Source organism: Rhinichthys klamathensis, unplaced genomic scaffold (genome assembly GCF_029890125.1).
Source record: "Rhinichthys klamathensis goyatoka isolate OS25496 unplaced genomic scaffold, OSU_Roscu_1.1 h1tg000033l_1, whole genome shotgun sequence".
NCBI classification, from domain to species: Eukaryota; Metazoa; Chordata; class Actinopteri; order Cypriniformes; family Leuciscidae; genus Rhinichthys; species Rhinichthys klamathensis.
The window spans coordinates 1,694,889-1,720,000 of NW_026606582.1; the positions used below are offsets into that span (position 1 = coordinate 1,694,889).

At 43.5% G+C, this 25,112-nt stretch overlaps 1 protein-coding gene across 2 annotated transcripts in view; it reads right to left on the reverse strand.

Annotated features, from left to right (window-relative positions):
• Positions 1-1,246: 1,246 nt before the first annotated feature.
• Positions 1,247-25,112, reverse strand: part of rbl2 (retinoblastoma-like 2 (p130)) — a 44,538-nt gene continuing 20,672 nt past the window's right edge. For both annotated transcript variants that reach the window (XM_056245733.1, XM_056245734.1), the window contains 16 exons: positions 25,054-25,112; positions 24,787-24,946; positions 22,802-22,965; positions 21,682-21,794; positions 21,467-21,570; positions 21,189-21,326; positions 20,951-21,115; positions 19,657-19,747; positions 19,308-19,538; positions 18,096-18,337; positions 10,021-10,197; positions 8,749-8,820; positions 8,566-8,668; positions 7,060-7,274; positions 2,226-2,390; positions 1,247-2,146 (listed from right to left, as the gene is read on the reverse strand). The exon at positions 25,054-25,112 is cut by the window's right edge and continues 6 nt beyond it. In XM_056245733.1, the coding sequence (XP_056101708.1) occupies positions 1,973-2,146; positions 2,226-2,390; positions 7,060-7,274; positions 8,566-8,668; positions 8,749-8,820; positions 10,021-10,197; positions 18,096-18,337; positions 19,308-19,538; positions 19,657-19,747; positions 20,951-21,115; positions 21,189-21,326; positions 21,467-21,570; positions 21,682-21,794; positions 22,802-22,965; positions 24,787-24,946; positions 25,054-25,112 (2,373 nt within the window). In that variant the 3' untranslated portion in view covers positions 1,247-1,972. The remainder of the gene's footprint in view (positions 2,147-2,225; positions 2,391-7,059; positions 7,275-8,565; positions 8,669-8,748; positions 8,821-10,020; positions 10,198-18,095; positions 18,338-19,307; positions 19,539-19,656; positions 19,748-20,950; positions 21,116-21,188; positions 21,327-21,466; positions 21,571-21,681; positions 21,795-22,801; positions 22,966-24,786; positions 24,947-25,053) is intronic.

Below are 25,112 nucleotides of genomic sequence, written 5' to 3' on the forward strand. Positions count from 1 at the left end.
ATTGCCCCCATTGGTCATTACGTCACGCAGAGTCTCTCTCGATAGGCTGCTGCATTTGCCGCAAGAGCAACCAATAGGCGCGCGAGCTGTTTCGCCTATGTCTGCTTGCTGCTGCAAAGCGTTTTACATTAATAAAAAATTAAGGATAATTTTTGGCTTCAATATCTCGTGGAAAAGAGTTTTTCCCCTAGCGTAAAGCTATTACGCAGTACGAGAGATACTCTCGTAAGAGAACCGAGGTTACGTTAGTAACCGAGTACGATATTGTGGCCGTGAATTAAGAATGATTTCTGATTATTATTATTATTAATTCATTCCTCATTTTAGCTTTATGTCGAACGTCGCCTCGCTGAATCTGCAGGAAACTGACGGCAATATGGACTTTAAGGTCATTCACTAACATATTTATCTTTATTATTGAGTGTAACAGAATAGGTTAACATGGTTCAATGTAAAAAATAAACATTATTTTTCATATACTGCACATTATTGCATCTCTGTTCCCAGTCTGTCTGAATAATGAAACGACGTTTAGACTTTTGAAAACGGGTTTCAAAGGGCCTTTTTCTGAAACCGATACCGTTATCGTCTCGGTGTAAATGACAAAAACATGAATCTGTGTAAACGGTGACGTCATGCGCATGCGTATTACGTGTTCAGTCTGCAGTCGTACTGTTTCTTTACAAAGTGACATCGCCAACTACTGGCCTGGCATGCACACAAACGTGTCGTTTGTGTCCAAACACACACACACCGTCAACACTGTTCACTGAAGCCTCGTCTTCTGTGTTTGGCATTATGCTAATATTTCACATTGTGACGTGGACGTCTGATGAAGTAACATCTTGACTTCGATCGAGGTGTGTTAGGCCGGTCATACATCACACACTAAAGGAAAATGAAAACATTTAAAGCATCATATGACCCTTTTAATGTCCAAATATTACTGAGAAGAAGAACAATAAAAAAACGTTTAGATGTCAATGTGTATCTGCGACGGACATCGCTTATGCTCATCTTTGCTCGCTCCTTTGAGTAAAATAGCTCTATATTTAACAAAGACCTGAACCGGAAGTGATGCGACCCGTTTTACAGAATACAGAAGTTTGTTGTTGGTCGTAGTTATCACTGAACTAAAGTAAAACGAGGGAAAGAATTACCCAAAATGAGGGAGCTAATTTATATTATTGATCTGCCTTACTTCAGGTGGACGATGAAGCCATTTTATTCTAGAACAAACTTATTTTTATGTTATCACAGTGAAGCTTTGATACAATCTGTATTGTAAAAAGCGCGATATAAATAAAGATGACTTGACTAATTAGTAGAACTTGGCGACGAATTAATAAGTCATGGGAACAAATTCTTAATTCATTTCCTCATTTTAAGTAAATTGTGGCCATGTTGTACTAATTTACTCCTTTATTTTAGTGAAATTTTGGCTATTATTAGCTCAATTAAAATGAGGGAACAAATAGGTACAAAATGGCCATAAGTCTCCTAAAACAAGGAATGAGTCAACGGCATGTCTGAGTGTCTTTGGAAGAGATGCGACCTGCAGAATACAGAAGAAAACCTGTATCGTAGTTATCACTGAACTAAAGTAAAACGAGGGAAAGAATTAGTACAACATGACCACGATTTACCTAAAATAAGGGAATGAATGAATTGAAAGTGAGCACGAATTATTAAGTCATGGGAATGAATTATAAATTCAATGCCACAGTATCTATTGTTCTCTCTTGCGTGTCATAAGCGAGGCTCAATAGGATATTCCAGAGTTGTTTGGAAATATAAAAATGAATTGTGTGTTTCACATAAAAAGTAGCGAAACAGATTTTTTGAGTGATTTTGTTGTTGTTGTTGTTTTGGTGTGAAGTGAACTATTCCTCTAAATATAAACAGCATGTGTGAGTGTCTTTGGCTTGATGAACCTGGCACAGTGTGTGTGTGTGTGTGTGTGTGTGAGGGATCAGTGCGAGGAGCTGCGGTCGTTGGCCACGTCCTGCAGGCGTCGGAGCAGCGCCGTCTGGTTCTCCTGGCACAGCCGTTTGGCGGGCGACTGATGCTCCTCCTCTAGGCCGATGCTGCGCTTCTTGGTGGGCGTCTCGCCCGTGCGGATCATCACGTTGATCTCGCGGAGCCGCTGTGGGACAGAGGGATCAATGCTTTAAGAATGATGAGACTGAACAGGAAGCGTGTTTCCAGGAATGTGTTGTTCTTACGTTAGATGGACTGGAGCTGACGGAGTAGAAGATCTTGTCCCGTGGAGAAACCGAGCAGCCGGTCTTGTGTGGAGAGATGTAGATGGAGTGATTGTGGGACAGGAGGACCCGGCGAGGAGAGCCAATGCGGAGAGAGGGATACGGACAGAGGGGAGGAGTTTCAGCCTGCACACACACACACACACACACAAATGCAGTATTACAACTATTTTCTTATATATATATATATATATATATATATATATATATATATATATATATATATATATATATATATTAGGGCTGTCGATTGTAGTGTTACAAATGTATTAAAATGTTTAATTTAGGTTCCAGTACAATAGTATATAAACTGAGAAAGTCTAGTAGACTGAATGTAGCATTTGAGGAATAAATGAGCAAGAGATTCTGCCAGTCCTGGTCTCTCTATTGTAAGTTAAATGAATCAGAGTACTGAGACTCTTTGTCTTTAATGGCTCTGGGAGCCCCTGGCTCAGTTTGAAAAGTTATGCTGATTGGATTAGGCACTCTCAGTCTAAGAGCAGGTTCCTAAACCTGTATACTTCATTTACATGCTTTGTTTCAGAGTGTCTCCCCCTCGATGTAACTCCTCCCCCTCTAAAATGCATAAACTACAGTGTATTTTATTTTAGTCAGACTTGGATGGAAAGACTACAGCAACGCAGCTCGTGTTCTCAATAAAGAATCCGGCTTAAAGGAGAACTCCGGCGCAAAATGAACCTTTGGTCTAATTACACATTGTTACCTAGTCAACCGTTATCTGAGATTTGTTTTCATGATTATCGAATGTAAATAGTTTTATCTCTAAAAACAGTTTAGCCTATAAAGCTAGTATAACGCTAGTATATTGGGCATAGTGTAATGACAAAAAAAAAATCGCTTGTTAATACCACTAACAAGGCTGAAAATAGCCCCACACTAACACGGTAGCATAATGAGGGTCCCTACCTTCAAACCGAAGCATTGAGAACTTTGTCAGTGTCCAGACAGTTTAATAAGAAGATATTTTATACATACAGTCAACTTCGCGTATACAGGCAGAAGCCATCTTTGAAATAAAGTCTCTACCAGTCGATCTACGAACGCCGATCCAAGCCTACTGTTCGCGCTCACCTTATCACAACTTATAGCTCGTTCACATCTCACCAGCGCACTTGGATCGGCGTTCGTAGATCGACTGGTAAAGGCTGTATTTCAAAGATGGCTTCTGCCTGTATACGCGAAGTTGACTGTATGTTTAAAATATCTTCTTATTAAACTGTCTGTACACTTACAAAGTTCTCAATGCTTCGGTTTGAAGGTAGGGACCCTCATTATGCTACTGTGTTAGTGTGGGGCTATTTTCAGCCTTGTTAGTGGTATTAACAAGCGATTTTTATTTGTCTATTACACTATGCCCAATATACTAGCGTTATACTAGCTTTATAGGCTAAACTGTTTTTAGAGATTAAACTATTTACATTCGATAATCATGAAAACAAATCTCAGATAACGGTTGACTAGGTAACAATGTGTAATTAGACCAAAGGTTCATTTTGCGCCGGAGTTCTCCTTTAAGATACAACCCGAGTCTCCTAGTCTTCGCTTCTGAGTTTCCTACAGTTTAGAAGAAAATGTGCTAAATTGTGCTGACTTTTGCTGAAGAGCACTACCTGTGAAGCCAGAGCAGAAGAGCTGTGCGTCTCCAGGCAACACACAGTGGTGTTTCGTTTCAGAATGAATACATGTTTTGAGCGAATCAATCGAGCAAACCAATGATTCAATGACCCAGTCGTAAAGAGCGACTTACACATGGAAAGTCCTTTACAGGAAAGTTTAGATTCCTGAATCAATCAGCTGTTCAAATTAATCAAATTATTGAACGCCTCAACGACTCACTCATTTAGACATTACCGCCACCTACTGGCAGATGAAGGTTCTTATTTACAGTATCATTTCATAAAAAATCATATTTTGGGGATTGTTTGCCCAAAAATGTGCTCACCCTCATGTCGTTTCAAACCTTTTTGATTTGTAAATATATCTAAATACCAATTCAAATGCAGCTTCTAAAAAAAGTTTAAAAGTGTATGTGATAAATAAATAAATGTAATGTCTATTTGATTCTTTTCTCATTTAACATTAATGACTTTAAGTCATATATTGTCAGGGTTTCTGCTACCTCTGTTTGGTTTATATCTGGTTTGGTGACAGAGCTCTGACATTCCCGGTTTCTCATGTGTTGGTGTTTAGTCTGGTTTGTTGTGAGCACATGGCTTGTCTTGTATTCCTTGTGCCATGTGCTCTCTTGTCAATTGTCTGGCCCCTCCCATCTTGTTACCTGATTATTGATTGATTTGCCCCACCTGCCTTGTTCATTAACCTCTTATGTTTGTTTCCCTATTTAGTCTCCCTGTGTTCGCAGTCCTGTGCTGGTTCGTTGTCCAAGTTTTCCATGTTCCTCGTGTTTCCTTATCCTGCCTGTTTTTGTTCTCGGTTTCCCCCACGAGGGAGTTTTGTTTGTAGTTTGTGTTTGTTTGTTTATTTACTTAATAAATATTTACCCATTGTTTCTGCACTTGAGTCCTCACACCTTAATCCACCCATTCCGTGATATATATGTATAGGTAGAGCTGTCACGATATCTACTTTTTGTTGTGCGATATATTGCACCAAAATTAATTGCGATAAACGATATTATTGTAATTTTCAGACCATTTTAGGCCACTGATTACATAATGACAATATAATAGCATAATAATGCAAATACACTGTTTCAAAGAACATTTTATTCTTAATCTATTCAATATTTAGACATTGTGAAATGTGAAAAAATATATCCCAAATAAATAAAACAAGTAAATAAATACACTTTCGTTAACAAAAAAGTGCAAGGTATAAAGAACTAGATCAAAACAAAGTAATATGTCAATTTAAACTTTTAAAGTGTCTCACACAAAGGCACAGATGCATCAACAGGACATTTCTGCTGTCAGATTCGTTTTTTAATTGTTAGGCAGATTCCGAGAAAGGAACACCAACATGTTTACCTTGTGGGGCTTAAAGGAGAACTCCGGTCAATTTTAACATTGAGCTCATTTTTTTGGTAAATTTGGAGTGCTGTCAGTACAGAGAACAACGACAAAAATCGGTGTTTCCTACACCGTGTTATCCTCTTTTTAAAATGTGCACACTGTTGACTTAAACGGGGCTAGTTTTAAACCTGTTAACATCCTTGATGTGTCATTTTAAGTGAACAGCCATGTGAGTGATGTTATTCATAGTGAACACGGTGAAAGATATGAATAAAGATGTGAAAGATATGAATAAAAATGATGTTTATTCAGCCAGCTCACATACCCGTATTTACTTCCTGTTTTCGGTCGAAGTCCACAGTAGTCGATTGTCGAGTTCGCGCGCACGATCATTGGTAACTAAGATAACTAATGATCGCGCCCGCGAACTCGACAATTGACTACTGTGGACTTCGACCGAAAAAAGGAAGTAAATACAGGTATGTGAGCTGGCTGAATAAACATCATTTTTATTCATATCTTTCACATCTAACGTTACTGCAGTCAGATTCACCGTGTTCACTCTGAATAAAATCACTCACATGGCTCAATTCCATGTTGGACTCGTTATTCCTAACTGGCTCGCTGTAGATGTCGCAGAACACTTTAAAATGCAGTTGGTTCACGCCTTCTCTTTACCTGACGGTGTCTCTATCTCTGTGTGTGTGTGTGTGTGTGTGTGTGTGTGTGTGTGTGTGTGTGTGTGTGTGTGTGTGTGTGGGGAAACGCTGCCTGAGCCCCGCCTCCGACACAGAGTGCAGACAAGATGACAGAGGCAGCGCGATCAACTAAAATGTTGGTGACATTCATTGTAATGTAAAAATAAATCTAATTATTATTTTTAATAATAAAATAAATTATCAGTTGCAATATATCGCGGCACCAAAAATGATCGCGCTCATTTCCATATATCGTGCGATAAGTCGATATATTGACTATCGCGACAGCTCTATGTATAGGCCTTTTGTCTTCTATTAGATCGACCAGTGTAGAGGAGACAGGGAGCACTGGGAGCAGAGAGGGGGACGGGATCGGGAGAGGACCTCGAGCCGGGACTCAAACTCAGCTTGCCAGAAGTGCAACTGTGCTGGATTTCTGTATTTTCTGAAGAAATTGTCTGTAAAAAGCTTTCCGCTAGGATGCAAATGTGTTGTGGGTGGTTGCCAGGGTGTTGCTAGGCTATTCTGGGGTGCATTTCCCATATGACGACATAACTCGCAGCTTAAGTACCATTGGAGAAATGAACAAGCTAGTTGCGACTGTTTCTATAAACCGTAGTAACGTGGTCACACCTCCGTCGCTAATGATGTCACGCAGGTGGTGGGAAAATAACTTCTGCTCAATTAAAGTCAGATTATCATAGTTAATTTACACAAAACAACAGAAAGCCGTTAATGTACATTGTAGACCAGCTCAATCTTTTGCGGCGTGACTACAGGGGCACTAGAGAATAAACTAGACTGTAGTTAGAACCACACAAGTTTGTGGATGTTGGTTGGAACTATAGAAATGCAGGATCAATGTAACTCGCGACCATAGTCGGCACACAATGCTTTCGGGAAAGTCACCCCTGAGTAATTGCTAGGTTCTGATTGGTTAACAGGTTGTTGCTATGCGGTTGCTATGTGTAGGTGCTGGCAGTGTTGCAGTGCTTGAGCCCATCTCGAGTCCAAGGCAATATTTCCCTGGTCATTGTCATGGACTTGACTTGATCTTGCCTCGGACTTTAGACCGCAGTAATACACAGGACAGGCAATAGTTACCCCATTTTTGGGCGAGTTGCTGGAGTAGCGCAGAGCAAACGGTTTGATCTGTTTGATGTAGACGTGGTTGTAGAAGCGTATGAGGTCTCCCCTGTCCTCGTCCGGCTCCTGGGGGCCCCCGGGGGCCCGGGTCGGGGTGGAGGGGGCGCTGCTGGGCTGGGGGATGGGGAGAGTACTGCTGGAGCGCATGGACACCGGACTGCTCTCACCGCTGGCTGTACAGCACACAAACAGGACAGCACTTTTAACAATCATAATCAAATCAAAATCTGCATTCGATTTTAGCATTTGCAGGTCTGTTTGGATGTGGCCTGTAAACAGTGTTTTTGTACTCCAGTCCGGACAACACCAGAATCAGACTCGGACGTCTGTCTCAAGTCCCAGTCCAAGACCATATTTTCTATGACTTGTCCAGACCAGCTCAGGCTGAGTCTAAAAGGTCCTGAAATTGAGGAAATTTCTGACGCCGCGAGATTGACTTCGGTCCAAGTCCGGTCTTGTTCAGGCTTGAGTACAACAACACTGCATATATGCCTATGAAACAGTCATAACTTAATATTTTCCAACTAAAACCTTTGTAGTATCTGATGAATAACTTCTCATTAATGAGTGAATGTGCACAACATGCTACGTTTTAAAAGTTACCATGTTATTACTATATTTAACACCTTTTTAGTAATTCAAATCTTGAGAAATTCTATGAATTTTTTTTTTTTACATAAACTACAAAAAAAAAACAGTGATGCAAGAGAAAAATGTATGGGATATGAAAATATTCCATACAGACCATATAATCTGAGTATTACCAGAATTAACCTTGAAACCAATGGATTTAATTAAGTTTCTCATGATTGCTAAAAAACAGTCCAAATTTATGAAATCAACAGATACATTTTCTAACAAATAAAAATATCTATATTACTCTGGAATGTTTTCAAAACAATATATTCATCTTCCTTGCATTCATTTTCACTTTCATATGAAAATGATAACAGCGCTTTGAGATGTACATTTAAAGGCGCTATAGAAATTAAAGGTTATTATTATTATTATTATTATCATTTTCATGCTTCAATGGTTTATCAACAGGTGTGCATATTCAAAAATTAAATTCCAAAACTGTGTGTGAGATATGGGAAAGATGGTACATTTATAAGTATTTTTGAGATAAAAAAAAAAAAAATACTATGTCTAAAGCCTCAGTTGAAAACCAGGTCAAAATGGATTGAACACAAAAGGTGTAACTTTTTCTTTTTAAATGGTTATATCTTTTATCATTATTTAGTATCTAAAAAATAAACAAATAATAGTCTTGCTTATTTTGCTGCACTAAAAGCATTTTGTATTTATTCCTCAAAACAGACCAGATGCATCATGAGGGTTTGAGGGATCAAACACAGAATGAAACATCAGGAAACGTGCACTAAGAGTAACCCGCTGATAGCGCTGTGTATTTGCACACTGTGTCCACATCACATGACACGTCCAGCGCCACGCGTGCGTTACCTTGCTCCTGTCCTCCTTCAGTGGGCGAGCTCTGTCTGTGGGGGTTTTCACTGGTTCCTGAATGCCGTCTTTTCCTCCCAGAGATCAACACACTCCTGTACACCTGAGATACCATTGTCATCTTCATTAATACCATTATCATCTTTACCAGTGTTTGTACACACGGCCGGACGTCACACTCACACTGCTGCTGGCCTGAGGTTGAGACCTGTAGCACTTCATGATGTTCTGGAAGGACTTGTCCTCTTTCGTCACCTAACAATGGACAAAACAGTGCTGTAACACACACCTCGCTCCCCAGACCAGACCATTTAATGAAACAAAAATGTAATGTTCTGAAATCGCAAGGATTGTGAGGTTATCAACATTTGACCGTCCATTTTTACATATCAATGCCTTAATGTGAACGACATAAATGTATTAGTCTTTAAGGTACAGTAGCAACAACAGTCGATGTCATTTGAACGCACTCTACATCTGCATACACACGTTTCTAGCTATGCCATTTTGATTTCACACATCATTGCACTCTAAAATGTGTCAACAAAGTCGAAAGTTCACAAATCGTGTTCGCTGAACTGAGCAGAAACTCTGCTTTTCTCTTTCAGCTCAACAGCTACTTTGTGAAAAAATGTACAAGCTTTTAAAAAAGTACTTTTTATGAAAATAATATCCTTATGAATGTAATGTTTTTGGACACTTAATTGCAATTAAAATACATTATAGTTTACGTTTATACTAAATGCAAGTAGTTTCGAGTGTTTTTTGACGTACATCTTTACATGCAATTTCATAATTACTTAATTTTCTTTGAGATATAGTAAAAGTGCACTGCCAAAAAGATTTTACAGTAAACTACAATATACTTTAATGTAATTTCTATTGAAACTTGTATGTCATGTGTTTAAAAATATACAATTGCACAATTGTACTGATGAAGTTTGAACCAAATGCAATGACTGAACAAACGTGTTTTGGTCCTGAGACTTCAGCAGTGTGTCACGTGTTGAGTGTGTTTGGATTCATGTTTGTATTTCTGTCCTGGTGTTTTGCAGTCAGTGTGTTAATTAGTTCAGTCTCGCTCGTCCCCTGCCTGTGTGTGTCCATGGTTACAGGTTGAGCCAGTTCTGTTCAGGTGTGTGTAGTTAATCTGTGTGTTTAAGCCCTTTGTTTAGTCCTGTTCAGCTGTCTTGCCGTTTACTGGTTGTTCTGTTCTTGTTTTTCTGAGTATTTCTGTTAGTTTGAGTTTGTTATCAATAAAGACTGCTGCACTCAGATCCAGCCTCATCTCTGCTGCAACCATTTTGTAATATTTAGACCACTTTTATTGATTGCAATCAGGGTGTGAAGAGAGTTTCAACCAGTATATCAAAGAGTGTTTATGAAAAGCATTGCCTACTGTACCCTCGATGACACACACGTAAATAACCTTTGTAGGATGACTGAAGCAAACACCTTAGTCATGACGTAGACGGCACACATGAGGAGCTGGTCCAGATGCCGGTCCATCATCAGGTCAGTGCAGTGCACCAGTGAATACTCGAAACACGTCCAGATCTTCCTGCGCAGGTCAGCGCTGATGTCCAGTCTAGCACACAGGTCTCTGAGGCGCACACTAGCCAGGTGATACACCTGATGATGGGGGAACGGCATTATTTCGGATTGAATGATTGAATGATGTCTAACTGTATGAATGATTAACCTTGTAAAGCCTAATTTATGAAACAATAGTCAGAAAAATATTTTTGAAATGGAACAGTTTAGGGCCAGATTTACTGAACAGGGCAGATTAGCGAGAGAGCGCAACTCTGAACAAACACCGATGGGTGTGGAAAGTTATGCGCTTGATCTACTGATGACGAAAACATATAATGTAACGCAATACAATGATAAAACACTATTTATGAATAATTAAGGATATGTATAGATAAACCTAAGTTGCTTCAGTCCAGTAAGTGTTCATCTTGAAGTAATATTAACAATATTGGGTTTCACTTTATTTTGATGGTCCCTTTATAACACATTAAGTTGACTATAAGTAACGTTGCACATACATGTCTACTAACTCTCACTAGAGTATTAGTAGACTGGTAGGGTTAGAAGAATAAGTTGACATGTAGTTGCAGAGTTACTTATAGTAGGTTGAATGTCTGGAGGACCGTCACAATAAAGAGTTAGCAGATATTGAATAGTAATAATACTCTATTGACTGATAGTTGACATGTAGTTGCAAAGTTACTTATAGTCAACAGAATGTTTAAAAGGGACCATCAAAATAAAGTGTTACCCAGTATTGTAACATGTATGGTCTGTTTTGGTTTCGTCTCCACTGTTGCCTGTCTGTTCTCTTACGAGAGGTTCTCTCGTATTGCGTAAGCTAGCTTACGCTGCGGGAAAGATTCATCTTTGCTGAGAGTTTGAAGCCAAAAATTATTTCATAATTTGTATCCATTGACAACGCAGTTCCTCTGCGGCAGACCTAGAGCAGGCTAGCTAGCAGCTCATTGGTTCGCTCAGAGAGAACTGCTTAAGCCTATGGGAGAGCGGGGCTGAACCCGCTGCCAATGAGAAGCGCCCGCGCGCTCATTGCATCATGGCCCGCCAGAATGGGCGTGGCTATGGTGTATATAACAGTCTCTCCCAGGCTTATATGTTGATTCATTTCATCTTCAGCAAGCTACACGCTTCTGCTGTCCTGAGAAAAGCCGTCGCCGTCGAGAAGGCATCACTCTAGCGAGCTCCCGGACCCTAAAGAAGCCGGCCGTCTTCGCCACCTTCAGCCGCCCTGCAAGCTAGCGCCATCCGACGACTGTATCCTTCTTTTCTCTACATCTAAAAGAGCCGAGCGTCTTTTTAAAGATGTCTCGTTTTTCCTGCGGCTCTTGCCGCGCTCCTCTCGAGGACGGAGACCGCCATGTCATTTGCGCTCTCTGCCTGGGACTCGAGCACGCAGAACTCGCCCTCGCGGATGGAGGATGCGACTTCTGTGAGAGCCTGCCGTTGTCATCCCTGCGGGCACGACTTCTGGCGGCAAAATCCGCTCCCGCGCCGCCTCTCTCTTCGCCGCGTAAGAAGAAACGCCGCTCCCAGAGGCCACCGGAGCCCCCTGCGGAACCATGCGGGCCGCCGCCGCCGCTTCCCGCTTCCCGCTCTCCCTCCCCGCCCCAGCCGGACATACAGTTGCCGCCGAGTGGCTGCTCTGTCGCTTCCGATGACGCCGCGGAGGAGAAGGATTCCTGTTCACTGCTCGCGTCAGACAGTGAGGAATGGTCATCTCTCGGATCCACGAGAGAGTCGGCGGGGATCCGCGCCGGGATAGAGGAGGAACTAATGCGCCTCCTCTCATAGGCCGTCGACGCCTCGGTCTCGAGTGGTCTCCTCCACCCGAGCAGGCCCCGAACCGGATGGACGGCAGCTTTTTTCATCGGCGCTCGACCCCCGCGTGCAACCGGGCCGCCCCATTCCTGCCTGAACTTCACACAGAGCTGATGAAGTCCTGGAATGCCCCGCTCTCGGCTAGAAACCGCTCCGATATATCCGCCTAGCTGCGCTCGGTGGACGGAGCCGCCGAAAAAGGTTATTCAGCCATGCCGCCCGTTGAGGACTTGGTCGCCGCACACCTCTGCCCGCCCTCTGCTAGATGGCGCTCTTCCCCCACGCTTCCTTCGAAAGCTTGCAGAGCGACCTCGAGCTTTCATGCTCGCGCCTACGCCGCCGCCGGTCAGGCCGCCGCAGCGCTGCATTCTATGTCTGTCCTCCAAGTGTTACAGAGCGATATTCTCCGTGAGTGGGCCGAAAGCGGTAGAAACCCCTCCCCCGCTGTCACGGATCTGAGAAGTGCTACGGACCTCGCCCTTCGCGCCACTAAAGCCGCCGCACAAGCTCTGGGGAGATGCATGGCCAGCCTTTGTGTATCCGAGAGACACTTATGGCTCACGCTCGCCGACATGGGAGATTCTGAGCGCGCCGCGTTTCTTAACGCGCCCCTCTCCCCGACGGGCCTTTTTGGATCTGCTGTCACGGGAATCGTCGATCGCTTTTCCGAGGTCCAGAAAGCCACTCAGGCCATGAATTTGTTTCTGCCCCGCCGCGCTAGCTCCTCCGCAGGCCGCTCTCGCGAGCCTCCTGCCAGAGCTCCACCACAGCGCCCTCCTCCGCAGACTCAAACAGCCCAGCGCAGACAGGGCGGCCGCCCTCGCTCTCGCTCTGAGAGCCGCCGCAGACCGCCGCCCCCACGGGGCCCGCGACCCAAGATCACGCTGAAGCCTGATCATCAGAAGTCTGCCTAGCAAAGTTAAGAAAACGACGGCGCTCTCCCGCTGCGGCCGGACCGCCGTCAAAGCTTCGCCCTCTGCCAGTCCCCGTTGTTTCGCCGACTGCTGTAGTGTTGACCGCCACAAACAAGCCGGTGTCCCAGCCCGCTTGCGAGCGACAAAAAGCCGTTTTCACGGCTACCCAGAGAAATCTCAAAAAGAGAAAATATGCCAGTTGTGTAGAAAATGTGCCCACAATCATGTGTTCACCCATACACACAAGCATAACATATCCCGTGTCTCTCTCAGAGCCCCATCACATGAAACGGGCACAGCCCGCTCTAATATCAGAGAACATAAACATGCCCACGAGATCATGCGCGTGTCCCCTCTCTGCTCGCTCTGTTTCACTCTGAAGTGCATGGATACGGCGCTCGCCCCCCTGCGGAGCCAGGGGCTGCGCATATTGAATTATCTGGACGACTGGCTGATTTTGGCCCAATCACAGACGGAGCTTCTGTCGCACCGCGCAGTTCTCCTCGACCATCTGAAAACGCTGGGCCTCTCTGTCAACTGGACAAAGAGCTCCCTTCAACCCAGTCAATCGATTTCCTTTCTAGGAATAGATTTGAACTCGGTCACGATGACGGCTCGCCTGTCCACACAGCGCGCGCGCAGTGTTCAGCGACTGGCCGCCTCGTTTCAGATGGGCACCCGCACACCTCTGAAAACTTTTCAGAGGATGCTGGGTTACATGGCCTCAGCCTCCGCTGTGCTTCAGCTGGGCCTTCTGCACATGCGCCCGCTTCAGCTTTGGTTAAACAGCCGTGTACCCCACCGCGCGTGGAACACGGGCCGCCAGCTGATCAGAGTTACGCAGACATGTCTCACGGCGCTGCAGCCATGGACAGTAGCAGAATGGTTTTGGCAGGGCGTCACGATGGGGACCTTTTCCCGCCGAAAAGTCATCTTGACAGATGCATCCAACACGGGTTAGGGTGGCTCACCGGCCTTCGGCCATTGGTCGACACAGGAAAGCCCCTTACACATAAACTGTCTGGAAATGCTTGCGGTCGAGAACGCGCTCTCGCGCTTCCTCCCGCTCATTCGGGGACACCACGTCCTGATCCGTTCGGACAACATGGCTGTGGTCTCCTATCTCAACCGTCAGGGCGGTGTCAGATCCAGGAATCTCTTCCTACTGACACACCGCATTTTAGTTTGGTCTCAGAGCCGCCTGCTCTCGCTCAGAGCGACGCATGTGCCGGGCCATCTGAACGATGGTCCAGACATACTGTCCAGGAACCTCATCTCCTCAGGAGAATGGTCCCTGAACACACAAACGGTCCAAATACTGTGGCGGCTATTCGGCAGAGCATAAGTGGACCTCTTCGCGTCAGAAGAGAACGCTCACTGCCCAATATTTTTTTCAAGGAGCGAGGACGCGCTAGCCCAGGAATGGCCTCGCCGCCCGCTCTATGCATTCCCTCCGATCGCTCTGCTACCACAGGTAATTCAGAGGATCAGGGACACACGCCACTCGGTGCTCCTCATAGCCCCGCGTTGGGAGAGTCAGAATTGGGTTCCGGAGCTCACTCAGCTGTCACAGACAGCCCCGTGGCCCATCCCAGTCAGAGCAGATCTCCTCTCTCAAGCTCGCGGCACGATCTGGCACCCCCATCCACGGCGCTGGGCGCTACATGCATGGGTGATCAATGACTATTCGTCGATTTGCCAGAGGGAGTAAGAAACACTATCATACAGGCTAGAGCACCTTCCACGAGAAGGCTCTATGCGTCTAAGTGGTCTGTGTTCTCAAAATGGTGCACAGACAAACATCTGGACCCACGGTCATGCGAGGTGCTGTCTTTGCTTGTTTTCCTTCAAGAGATGCTGGACAAGGGCAGGTCCCCCTCCACTCTCAAGGTTTACGTGGCAGCCGTCGCGGCGTTCTCTGAACCCCGACGCGCTCAGTCCCTGCGCAAAGACGAGTTAGTCATCCGCTTCCTCAGGGGAGCTAAGAGGATGAACCCTCCGCGCCCCCCTTCGGTTCCTATCTGGGATCTTTCTATAGTTCTCGAAGCTATGAAGCACCCCCGTTCGAACCGCTCGAGTCTGTGGACCTAAAATACCTCTCGCTCAAAACCGTTTTTCTGACGGCTCTGTCCTCAGTAAAACGCGTGGGGGATCTTCACGCGCTCTCATCCAGCGCCGCGTGTCTTGAGTTTGGACCGAATGATTCTGTTGTCATTCTCAAACCTAGGCATGGCTATGTCCCGAAGGCGATTGGTACCCCGTTCAGGGCTCAGATTATTTCCCTATCGGCTCTGCCTTCATCCGATAGTGAGCGCGACGCCAATCTCCTCTGCCCGGTGCGGGCTCTGAGATTGTACACTACGCGCGCTGCCGCGTTCAGACGCGCTGAGCAGCTTTTCGTGTCGTTTGGGGGTCTGGCCGCCTCTAAACAGACACTGTCTAGATGGATAGTAGACGCTATCGCCTCTGCTTACGCATCTAAATGCCTGCCCTGCCCTCTGGGCATCAGGGCGCACTCCACTAGAGGCATGGCCTCATCGTGGGCATGGTCCTGTGGAATTTCCATTCATGACATTTGTGTGGCCGCGGGATGGGCCTCCCTGTCCACTTTTGTCAGATTTTACAACTTGGAAGTTCCCGCCTTGCAGGCAAAATTACTAGCTGTCTAACGACCAGCTCCCTAAGAAGCTGCATTACTGGGAGTCCCTCACACAACCGGTTCGCCCCTTGTGCTCTTCTTAGATGCTTATGTATATACTTCATGTGCCCGCTCTGCCGGCCTCATATTACATTCACTCCACGTTAAAAATCCCCCGGTGTCACCCTGGGATTCATGAGTGGATTCATAGCGCACGGCGTTGACCAGGTGTTCCCGCAGCGTAAGCTAGCTTACGCAATACGAGAGAACCTCTCGTAAGAGAACGAATCGGTTACCTAACGTAACCTCGGTTCTCTCTAGAAGAGGGAATGAGTATTGCGTTCCCGACCGTGCTTGCACTACTAGCGTTTCGCTTCACGCTGAAATAAATCAACATATAAGCCTGGGAGAGACTGTTATATACACCATAGCCACGCCCATTCTGGCGGGCCATGATGCAATGAGCGCGCGGGCGCTTCTCATTGGCAGCGGGTTCAGCCCCGCTCTCCCATAGGCTTAAGCAGTTCTCTCTGAGCGAACCAATGAGCTGCTAGCTAGCCTGCTCTAGGTCTGCCGCAGAGGAACTGCGTTGTCAATGGATACAAATTATGAAATAATTTTTGGCTTCAAACTCTCAGCAAAGATGAATCTTTCCCGCAGCGTAAGCTAGCTTACGCAATACTCGTTCCCTCTTCTAGAGAGAACCGAGGTTACGTTAGGTAACTGATTCGTTTTCTCTAGTTAGTTTCCTTGGTTGTTAATTAGTTCTTCACACCAGTTCAGTTCTTATCCGTTTCAGTTTCCTCAGTTCATATGGTCTTAGGGTACGTTTACACAACAACGATATGCTTAAACAGAGACGTTTTTCGTTTGAGTTTTCCTCGTACAGACGACACCATTGTCAAAATGATCCCCTTTCACACGGATCCGTGAAAACCACTAAAAACGCAGTGATCTGCTGCCAGGTCATTAGATGGCGATGACACGCTGTAGACTGAACATGTTACACAGAGACCGTTTTCAGAAACTTGCACTTTGAAACAGGTTTTGAAAAGTTTGCGTTTTCAGGCACCCGAAATGTCCTTGTCGTGTAAATGAAGGGCCAAAACGTTTTTAGTTTAAAACGGTGTCGTGTAAACAGCCCCTTAGTTTTATGCTGTTAGTTTGTTATTTCCCTGCGATCTCCTGAGTATTCCTTGTGGATTTAATAAAAAAAAACTATATATATATTTGTATTTTTATCTCCGTAGTGCGTTACTGCAGCCGCAGCATGACAAATATAAGTTATTCTTACATTTACTTTAATGTACAGATTTCACAGCAAAAAGACATGAAAGACAAGCTGAAGGTGGACGTTTGTACAATTATACTAATACAGGGTTCCCACACCTTGGTAACTTCAAATTCAAGGACTTTCCAGGTCCAATACCCTCAAATTTAAGGACTTAATGTGCGGACACATTTGTTGTGTCCAACAATAAACGTTCAGGTACCATCATAGTAGTTTCGTCCATGCGTGAACGTCAAGGCAACGTACAACACAAAGTACCCCACGCAGGAAACACTTAACGTAACACGTAAATAAGCGTAACTAGCGTAAATCAAGCAAGCTAGTTTGGCATAGGCCACGAAGTGTTGGCGAAATAACACATTAGCGGACCGGAATAACATAATATGGATTTTTTTTTTCCAGAAAACTTCTTTCACAAAATAAATTCAAGCAATTTTAAGGACCTGTATCTATGTATGTTTATTTTCAAAAACTTTCCAGGGCCTTGAATATTTTTTTCCTGATTCACAAACTTTCAAGGACCCGTGGGAAACCTGTAATAGAACAAAGGACAATTATACTTGCTAAAAAAAGTATGATTTGTCAGTCAGAAGGCATGTAGTAGACAACAAACTTTTGATCATGTTGATAATTTAGAGGCCTTCTAAATAAAAATAAATACAAAAATGCAGTGTACACTTTTACTGGAACAGTGTATCTGAGGCCCTGTCCACACGGAGACGGTTTAGCTGTATACGTACACATGTTGTATCGTATTGGCGTTTCGTCCAGACGGATCTGGAGTTTCGGGACACTGAAACCGCTATTTTTTTAAACCGGGTCCCAGAGTGCATCTGAAATCGACACCCTTGCGTTTTCGTGTGTGCGGCCAATCCGTACATTTTGTGAAAATATGATGTCAGCACACCACGTGTCAGCATTAGTCACACACCGATACGTCGCACGTAACAGCAACAACAATGGCGGACTATATGCTTGTGTTCGTGCAGCAGAGCTACTGAGCCTATTAGCTTTACTAAAGCAAACTCTTCTGCTCCTATGCTACACGGTGAGCAATCTTCGTCGTTGTGTTTGTATAGCGCGCGCAAGGTCTTCTTCTCCTTGTTTAGTGTATCTCTGTGGCAGAATTACAGCGCCACACACTGGTCTGGCATGTATACCACATCGTTTTCAGTCGGTTTCAGTGGTTTCGTGTGTACGCATATATTTCTTGAGACGACGCCGTGTTTACGAAAAATAATTTAGAACGAGGAAAAAAAAAAAGATTGGGTAGGGAAAGCTCTGGATTCGTGTGGATGTGGCCTTAGTGTACCTTGCGGAAGAACAGGCAGAGGGAGCCGGTCTTCTGTGCTCGTTGGGTGGGTGTTCCCTGCTGAGGGCTCTTCTTGTCCGTTTTGGCAGGGCTGGGGTTGTTCTGGACCGGTCCTGTGTGTGTTGCCGTCAGGGTGCCCGTCAGAGCCTGGGCACTGAGGGTTGGCAGCGCCCCCCCACCCTGACCCGTCACGCTCACCTGCACCGGGATAAATGTGATGCCACCGCTCTCATTTGCTATTCCTGTAAACAAAGATGTAAATAATGAAAAGTTTGTACAATCAAAATTGTAATTGAAATGACATGTTTCCTCTGAACCCCTCCACCTCCCCCAGCTCCGCCTGCCTAGATCTGTGACGCGACCTGTGCATGTCTACTCACGCAGCAGCAGAAACTGTATCTCGCATGCTCACAGCAGTGTGTGTGTGTGTGTGTTGGCAGTAGCACTATAGCAGATCTAGTCTAGGCCAATGACATTAACAGTCCCATATTCATCAACATGCTAAAACTATTTCGAAAGCTGTCCTTTACAATGCAGTCTGCGAGCCATCACATGATTACTGCACGGCACAAGCTGATTGGCTTCTGCTTATCCTGGAGCCATTGAGATTGCTTGCTTAACATTTAACTTTGGTTCAGTGTTTGCTGTAGGCTAGTCCCGCAGCACGCTATGAGGCCCTGTCCCAAATTGCACACTTCATTTGCACTTACGGTCTAGTGGACTTACAATGGCTGCCGTGTGCGCATGTCCCTTAAGACTGTAGGGTGTCCCATTTGTCATTTTAGGTTTCAGAGGGGTGCTCGTGAGTGTTATGGGCTCTTGATGTGCACTTTTGCTGAGCCCACACTAAAGTAAACTCCACAGCAGACTTCTTCCCGACAGCGCAGACTCGTAGGAGGACCGCAAGTCTTTAGGGTGCCATTTGGGACAGGGCCTTCCTCTGAACCCCTCCACCTCCCCCAGCTCCACCTGCCTAGATCTGCTACAGGACATATGTATGTCTACTCATGCAGCAACAGCAGCGTGTCTGTGTATCTATTGACAGTAGCAAGTCCAGCAGCAACAATGCACATTGTATTAATCAATTTGTCTGTGTTTGTGGTTTGAGACCAGTGTTGGTGAGTTGTTTACAAGGGTCCTTTCTCTCACTCAAGGCTCGCTCAGACCCTACTGACTACAGATTGATTAAGATAGTTAAGATTAATTTGACACCTTGAACAGGTATGGTGACAGTCTGGCCGTTGTTTGCGGTGACAGTCGCTGTTGCCATGGTGACCACCGTCTGGCCAGCGGAGATGGTGCTGACCAGAGACGGCTGGGCCACTTTCACAGTTTGAGCAGGCTCAGAGGTTGTGTCTCCATCCACAAAGAGGCGCCGGCAGGCTGTGCCAGTAGGGGGCGAGCTATAGCGGTCATGGAGAGACGCAGGGGACGGAGAAACTCCTGGAGGAGGAAAAGAAACGCCATATTAAAATATGACAGTTTTGGTTTGTTTCAAAGAATGCTTATAGAAATCGTCATGTGTTCAGTCATGGTGCTTGTTTCATTCAAAGTAAGTCACCTTTTCCTGCAATCTTACTGCTGAACTCAGTCTTGTTGGGAGTGTGTGTGGTGCTTCCTGAACCGTCCTCCAGGTGTTGAGGCGGCATTACCTGTCACATACATATGATTATTCATATCAGCCATCATAATACCATCTGCATTGTAACCCTAACATCAACTTTTTTTGTCCATTTCTGAAAAAAAAAAGGTCTGAAGATATCATTAGCACACTTTATTCTAATATTTAGAAATATGTGCACTTAATTGTACTAAATGTGCACTTGTAGTGTAGTGAATATTAAAAGTATATTTTAAAAGAATTCTGTATGATGAAGATAATATAATATTAATTAAATTAAAGGCCACTTAAGTGTACTTTAAAGTGAGTCCACTTCCATGACTGTTTCTTAACACACTTAAGTACGCTTTGTAATAATATTAAATCATTTTTTTTAAATCATTAAGTTTTAGTACACTTTTGTCGTGCTTTAAAGTACACTTATCTTTATGTGTTGACTAACATACGTACACATGTAAAGTACTTGATTATTATTTTAACTATAATGCGTTATTCAAAATGACATTTAAAATGAGTATATTTTTAACTTTACTGTAAAGCAAATGTACTGCACTAAACATTAATAATTGTACACAAAATATATATTTTACTAAATAATTTGGACTCTACAATTGCTGGAATATTCCAAATTTGATTTCACACAAATAGAGGTTCCAATGAGATATTTGATGTGCTATACCACAAATAGCCAGAAAGTGACACACATTGTTTTTTGGTTTTTTTTTTAATGCTTTCCCCTGCCACAAATTAACATATTTCTATCACAGTTTCACTTCTATCACAACACAGTGGCCAAATGTGGAATCATGGGTCTCAGACCTGTCCAATTATATGCGTTTTGTCAATTATTAAAAGAAAACAAAATCGTGTTGTAAATTTCTAAACATTAAACCATCAACTAGGGGGAGGAGACTGCTAAAAGGTTTTAAAGTACCATTTCCATGGTAACACAGTGTCAAATTTCAAAAATATTTTTCCAAAGGATGAATTTTGATTCTTTAAGCTTTCGAATAATACCTAATTGAAGATAATTACTGAAATATGTGATGGAAAAAAAGGCAATAAATGTAGAGCGATGACCAGCTAGATGTCATGCTACCTGCTTCGCACTTAAATATATTTTTTAAAGTAAATGATTTATGTACTCTTTTGAAAGTATGCTAAAGTGTACTTTCTTCAGTGAAAGTACTGATCATGTTTCTATAATCAAAAGCATAAGTTATATTGTTCTGACCTCCTGGCAGGCGGGAACACAGTTCTTGGCCTCTCGGATGCTCTCCCACAGCGGGGAGTTTCCTTTCCACGCCAGGGACTCCAGCACCTGCTCCTCAACATGGTTCAGGTGTTTGACGACCTCCCGGAAAAGACCCTCCTCCGCCCGCACCAACACCTCAATCACCTGTGCGTGAGACAGAAAGCCTTTAGACTCTTATGAATGAATGCATTCCATTTTATTCTTTATATTAATTTACCTTGTAAAAGTAATAAGCGGGGAGGTCAAATATCTGAAGGACTCTGGGAAACTCTCCCGGTGGTCTGTACGAGAAGATGACGATCTCCAGACAGCAGGCGATCAGTGACCGGTGGAATACGTCCTGCTCTAGAATGCCCTGAGACGTATGATATAACATTCAGAATATGTAATTAATGCGGCTAATATTCAATAGTTTTGCAGTAAGGTGTTCATTACATTCATGGCTTATTTAGGGCACATTGTGTGATTTATGTTTGAACTGAATATGAAACCTACAGACAGGTCCACGTCTCCAAGCCTTTTCTTCTCCTGGCTGATGATCACTTCCAGGGATTTGTAATAAAGTGCCTCAGCCAAGCAAAAATACTTCACTGCAACATCTGTAAAACAAGATGTTTTGATATCAGTGTTTGAATTGTGGGGAAAGTCATTCGCTACAAATTAAAGCAATTTTTAGGAATATATGACGTAAGAAAGCATGAGATGCACACCTCTGGCCAGATTCTTGCTCTCCTCTCCTGTTCCCTGATAACTCTGAAGAAAGATCTCTGACATATCCTTCAGCCTTGCTGCTATGGACTCACTGGGGTCTCTTACACAAGATCTGAGGTTTTTTTAAACAGAAAATACCAGTTATTCCAGTGCACAGTGTAGTGCTACAAATGTATTAAATGTTTAATTAGGTTCCCATACAATAGTATTTAAACTGTACACAGTGTTTTCCATTTTGAGGCATAGATGATGAGATTTAAAGAAGATTAAGTCAAGCTAACCTTTTGTCACTTCTCAAAGTACAGCTGGGCCTTTGTCTCTATGATAATGTTAAGGTTTGAGTGATCTAATCAGGCTGATTGGATCACCATCTATACATGACACTGTTATGCTGATGAGATCCGGGCTGGGGAATTTCCGGTAACGAGCTGAATCCTGTACTTCATTTACATGCTTTGTTTCAGAGTGCCTCCACCTCTATGTAATCCCTCTCCCTTGAAATGTACATACACTACAATGTAAGATTCCCTTAGTTAGACTTGACGAATGATTGCAGCTAACAACAGCTCGTGTTCTCAATAAAGAATCCTGCTGAAGATACCACCAAGTCTCCTAGTCTTCGCTTCTGAGTTTCCTACACTTTAGATGAAAAAGTTCACAACAACAGCAAACATCACTGGAATCACAGTTCACTGGATTCACTTGTGTCACATTTTACTGGAATCCCTGTCATCTGAATTCACTGGGATCCCTGAATCACAGTGGCACATTTGACTGGAATCAGTGGTTTCACATATGTACTAAGATCACAATTCAATGGAATAACTGGTATCACTTTTTACTGGGTTGACAATCAAGTGAAATCACAAGAATCTGTTTCCCTGAATATCTAGAATCACATTTGACTAGCATCATAGTTTCCTGGAATAACTGAAATCATAGTTGACTAACACTGGTTATTTTAGTGAAGTCAACATTCACTGGAAACAATGGATTGGCAAGTCATGAGGTTTATTGGAATCAAAGTTCATTAGAATCAATTCAAGAACATTGCATTTGGTTCGGCTGGCTGTATGTTGCGGATTGTGACTATCACAGAAGAACCCAGTTGGGGATCACCTGAATACGTCTCTGAGTCTCGTGCTGGGTCTGTATTTGAATCCTGTCAGCAGCGTGTGCAGACGGCCCACACTTTGCATCGCCATGGAAACGGGGGTACCCACGCTGCTCTCCGGCACGTACCTCCTTCCTGTCAAAGGAGTACACACTTTCAGAGCAGACGCCTGTGAAACAAACACACATTTATTGGTCAATATAAAATCAGTGTTCATCTTTCAGAATGAATATTATGTGTATTTAAAGGATTAGTTCAACTCAAAATGAACATTTCCTGATAATTTACTCACCCCAATGCCATCCAAGATGTTCATGTCTTTCTTTCTTCAGTGGTACAGAAATTTAGTTTTTTGAGGAAAACATTTCAGGATTGTTCTCCACACATTGGGTCTCATTCATGAAACATTCGTAAATATACGAGTAAATATGCGAGTGATTTGCGCGTAAAGAGACCTTCCCGAAAACTCTTCTCCTGATTCACAAATACTTCGTAAACGTCAGATGTGATAGTGAAATGTGTGTGTGTGTTAATGAATTCCAATCAGTCGTAAATGGGATGCGCGTGCACGTTCATTCTCAATTACCATAAATCCCGCCCATTAAATCCGACTGACAACTATATATGGGCATCATATTATGACATGAATGCGAATGAAAAAAAAATTCTCAGATGCAGAAATTGAAGTTTTATTATCAGAAGTTCATTCAAAACGCCACATTTTATTTTCAAGCGTACATAGTGGCGTATCGGGTCCTAAAAAAAAGGAAGCTTGGCAGCGTATTACAGATGCAGTTAATGGAGTTTCATCTGTTAATCAAACATTCCCAGAAGTGAGAAGAAAATGGTTCGACATTAAGCTTGAGAGCAAAAAACGAATTAGTTCACTTCGGAAAAATAGTATTCAAACTGGAGAAGGACCACCATCGCAGATGCTATTACTGGCTCTCATAATAAGAAAAACCGTATGTAATTACTATATATAATATTTTTTCAAAATGCTGTGCAAATATGTACCCGATTAAGGTGAATTAAAATGCAGCCTTAGTTATTAAGGAGCAAAACGTTCGGGTGTTAAGCGCACTATTTACGCGTGGCTGGGAGCAGGTGTAGATTTCTTGTGTACCAACTAACATTTGGAAAATACGAACATTTTAATGAATCCGAAAATTTACGCCAGAACCACTTTACACACGATTTACACAAAAATTCGTTCTGCTCGTGTTTCATGAATGAGTCCCAATGGACTTCAACGGTAGCAAAATTGTTGAAGTCCAAATCAATGCAGTTTCAAAGGGCTTTGAAGAGCTTCACACGGCTCTGCTCGATCCCAGCTGAGGAATAGGGTCTTATCTAGCCAAACCATCGGCCATTTTCTAAAAAGAATAAAAATGTATTTACTTTTTAACCACAATTGTTCCTCTTGTGCTGGTCGGCGACCCGCCAGGCATTACACCATCATGTTGGAAAGGTCACGCTGGACGTAGGCGTAAGAACCGCCCCATTGTTTTAAACAGCCAGGATACGCACACAAAAGGACCATTTTAAATAATAAACTGACACAAAGACATAAATATGTCATTCAACATACAATAAAAATTGAACGATCCTCCTTCTCCACGCTTGTAAACAATGGGGCGGTGCTTCCCCCTACGTCCAGCGTGACCTTTCCAACGTGATGACGTAATGCCTGTTTTTAGAAAATGGCCGATGGTTTGGCTAGATAAGACCCTATTCCTCAGCTAGGATCGAGCAGAGCCGTGTGAAGCTCTTCAAAGCCCTTTGAAACTGCATTGATTTGGACTTTTATTTGGTTACCGTTGAAGACATTGTGTGATGTTTCAGAAAAATCCCGAATTTTTTTAAATTTCTTTTCCACTGAAGAAAGAAAGACATGAACATCTTGGATGTTGTTGGGGTGAGTAAATTATCAGGAAATGTTCATTTTGAGGTAACTACTCCTTTAACTGTGTTTGTACAACACACATACTGTCATATAGTTGCTGGGTTGTTCCTGGTTCTCTATCCCTTCACAGAAACAAGGTCCTGGGGTACCGATGTCTTCCCTGGCCGCTTCTCCCAGAAATACTCTCTCATCCAGAGAACCGGACGATAACACATGTTCCTCATACACACGGTTTAGAGAAGCACTGAAGAAACAGACAGCATAGTTGAGAACAAGAAGAGTGTATCCTGCAGGAGAAATGTTTACGAAGCTTCGTGCGGATTAAGTGATTCACTGAAAAGAGACGCTTACAGACTGTCACCAAAATTCACCGGCTCCAAAAATCCTGTCAGCGTGTCTTCTTTTCCTTT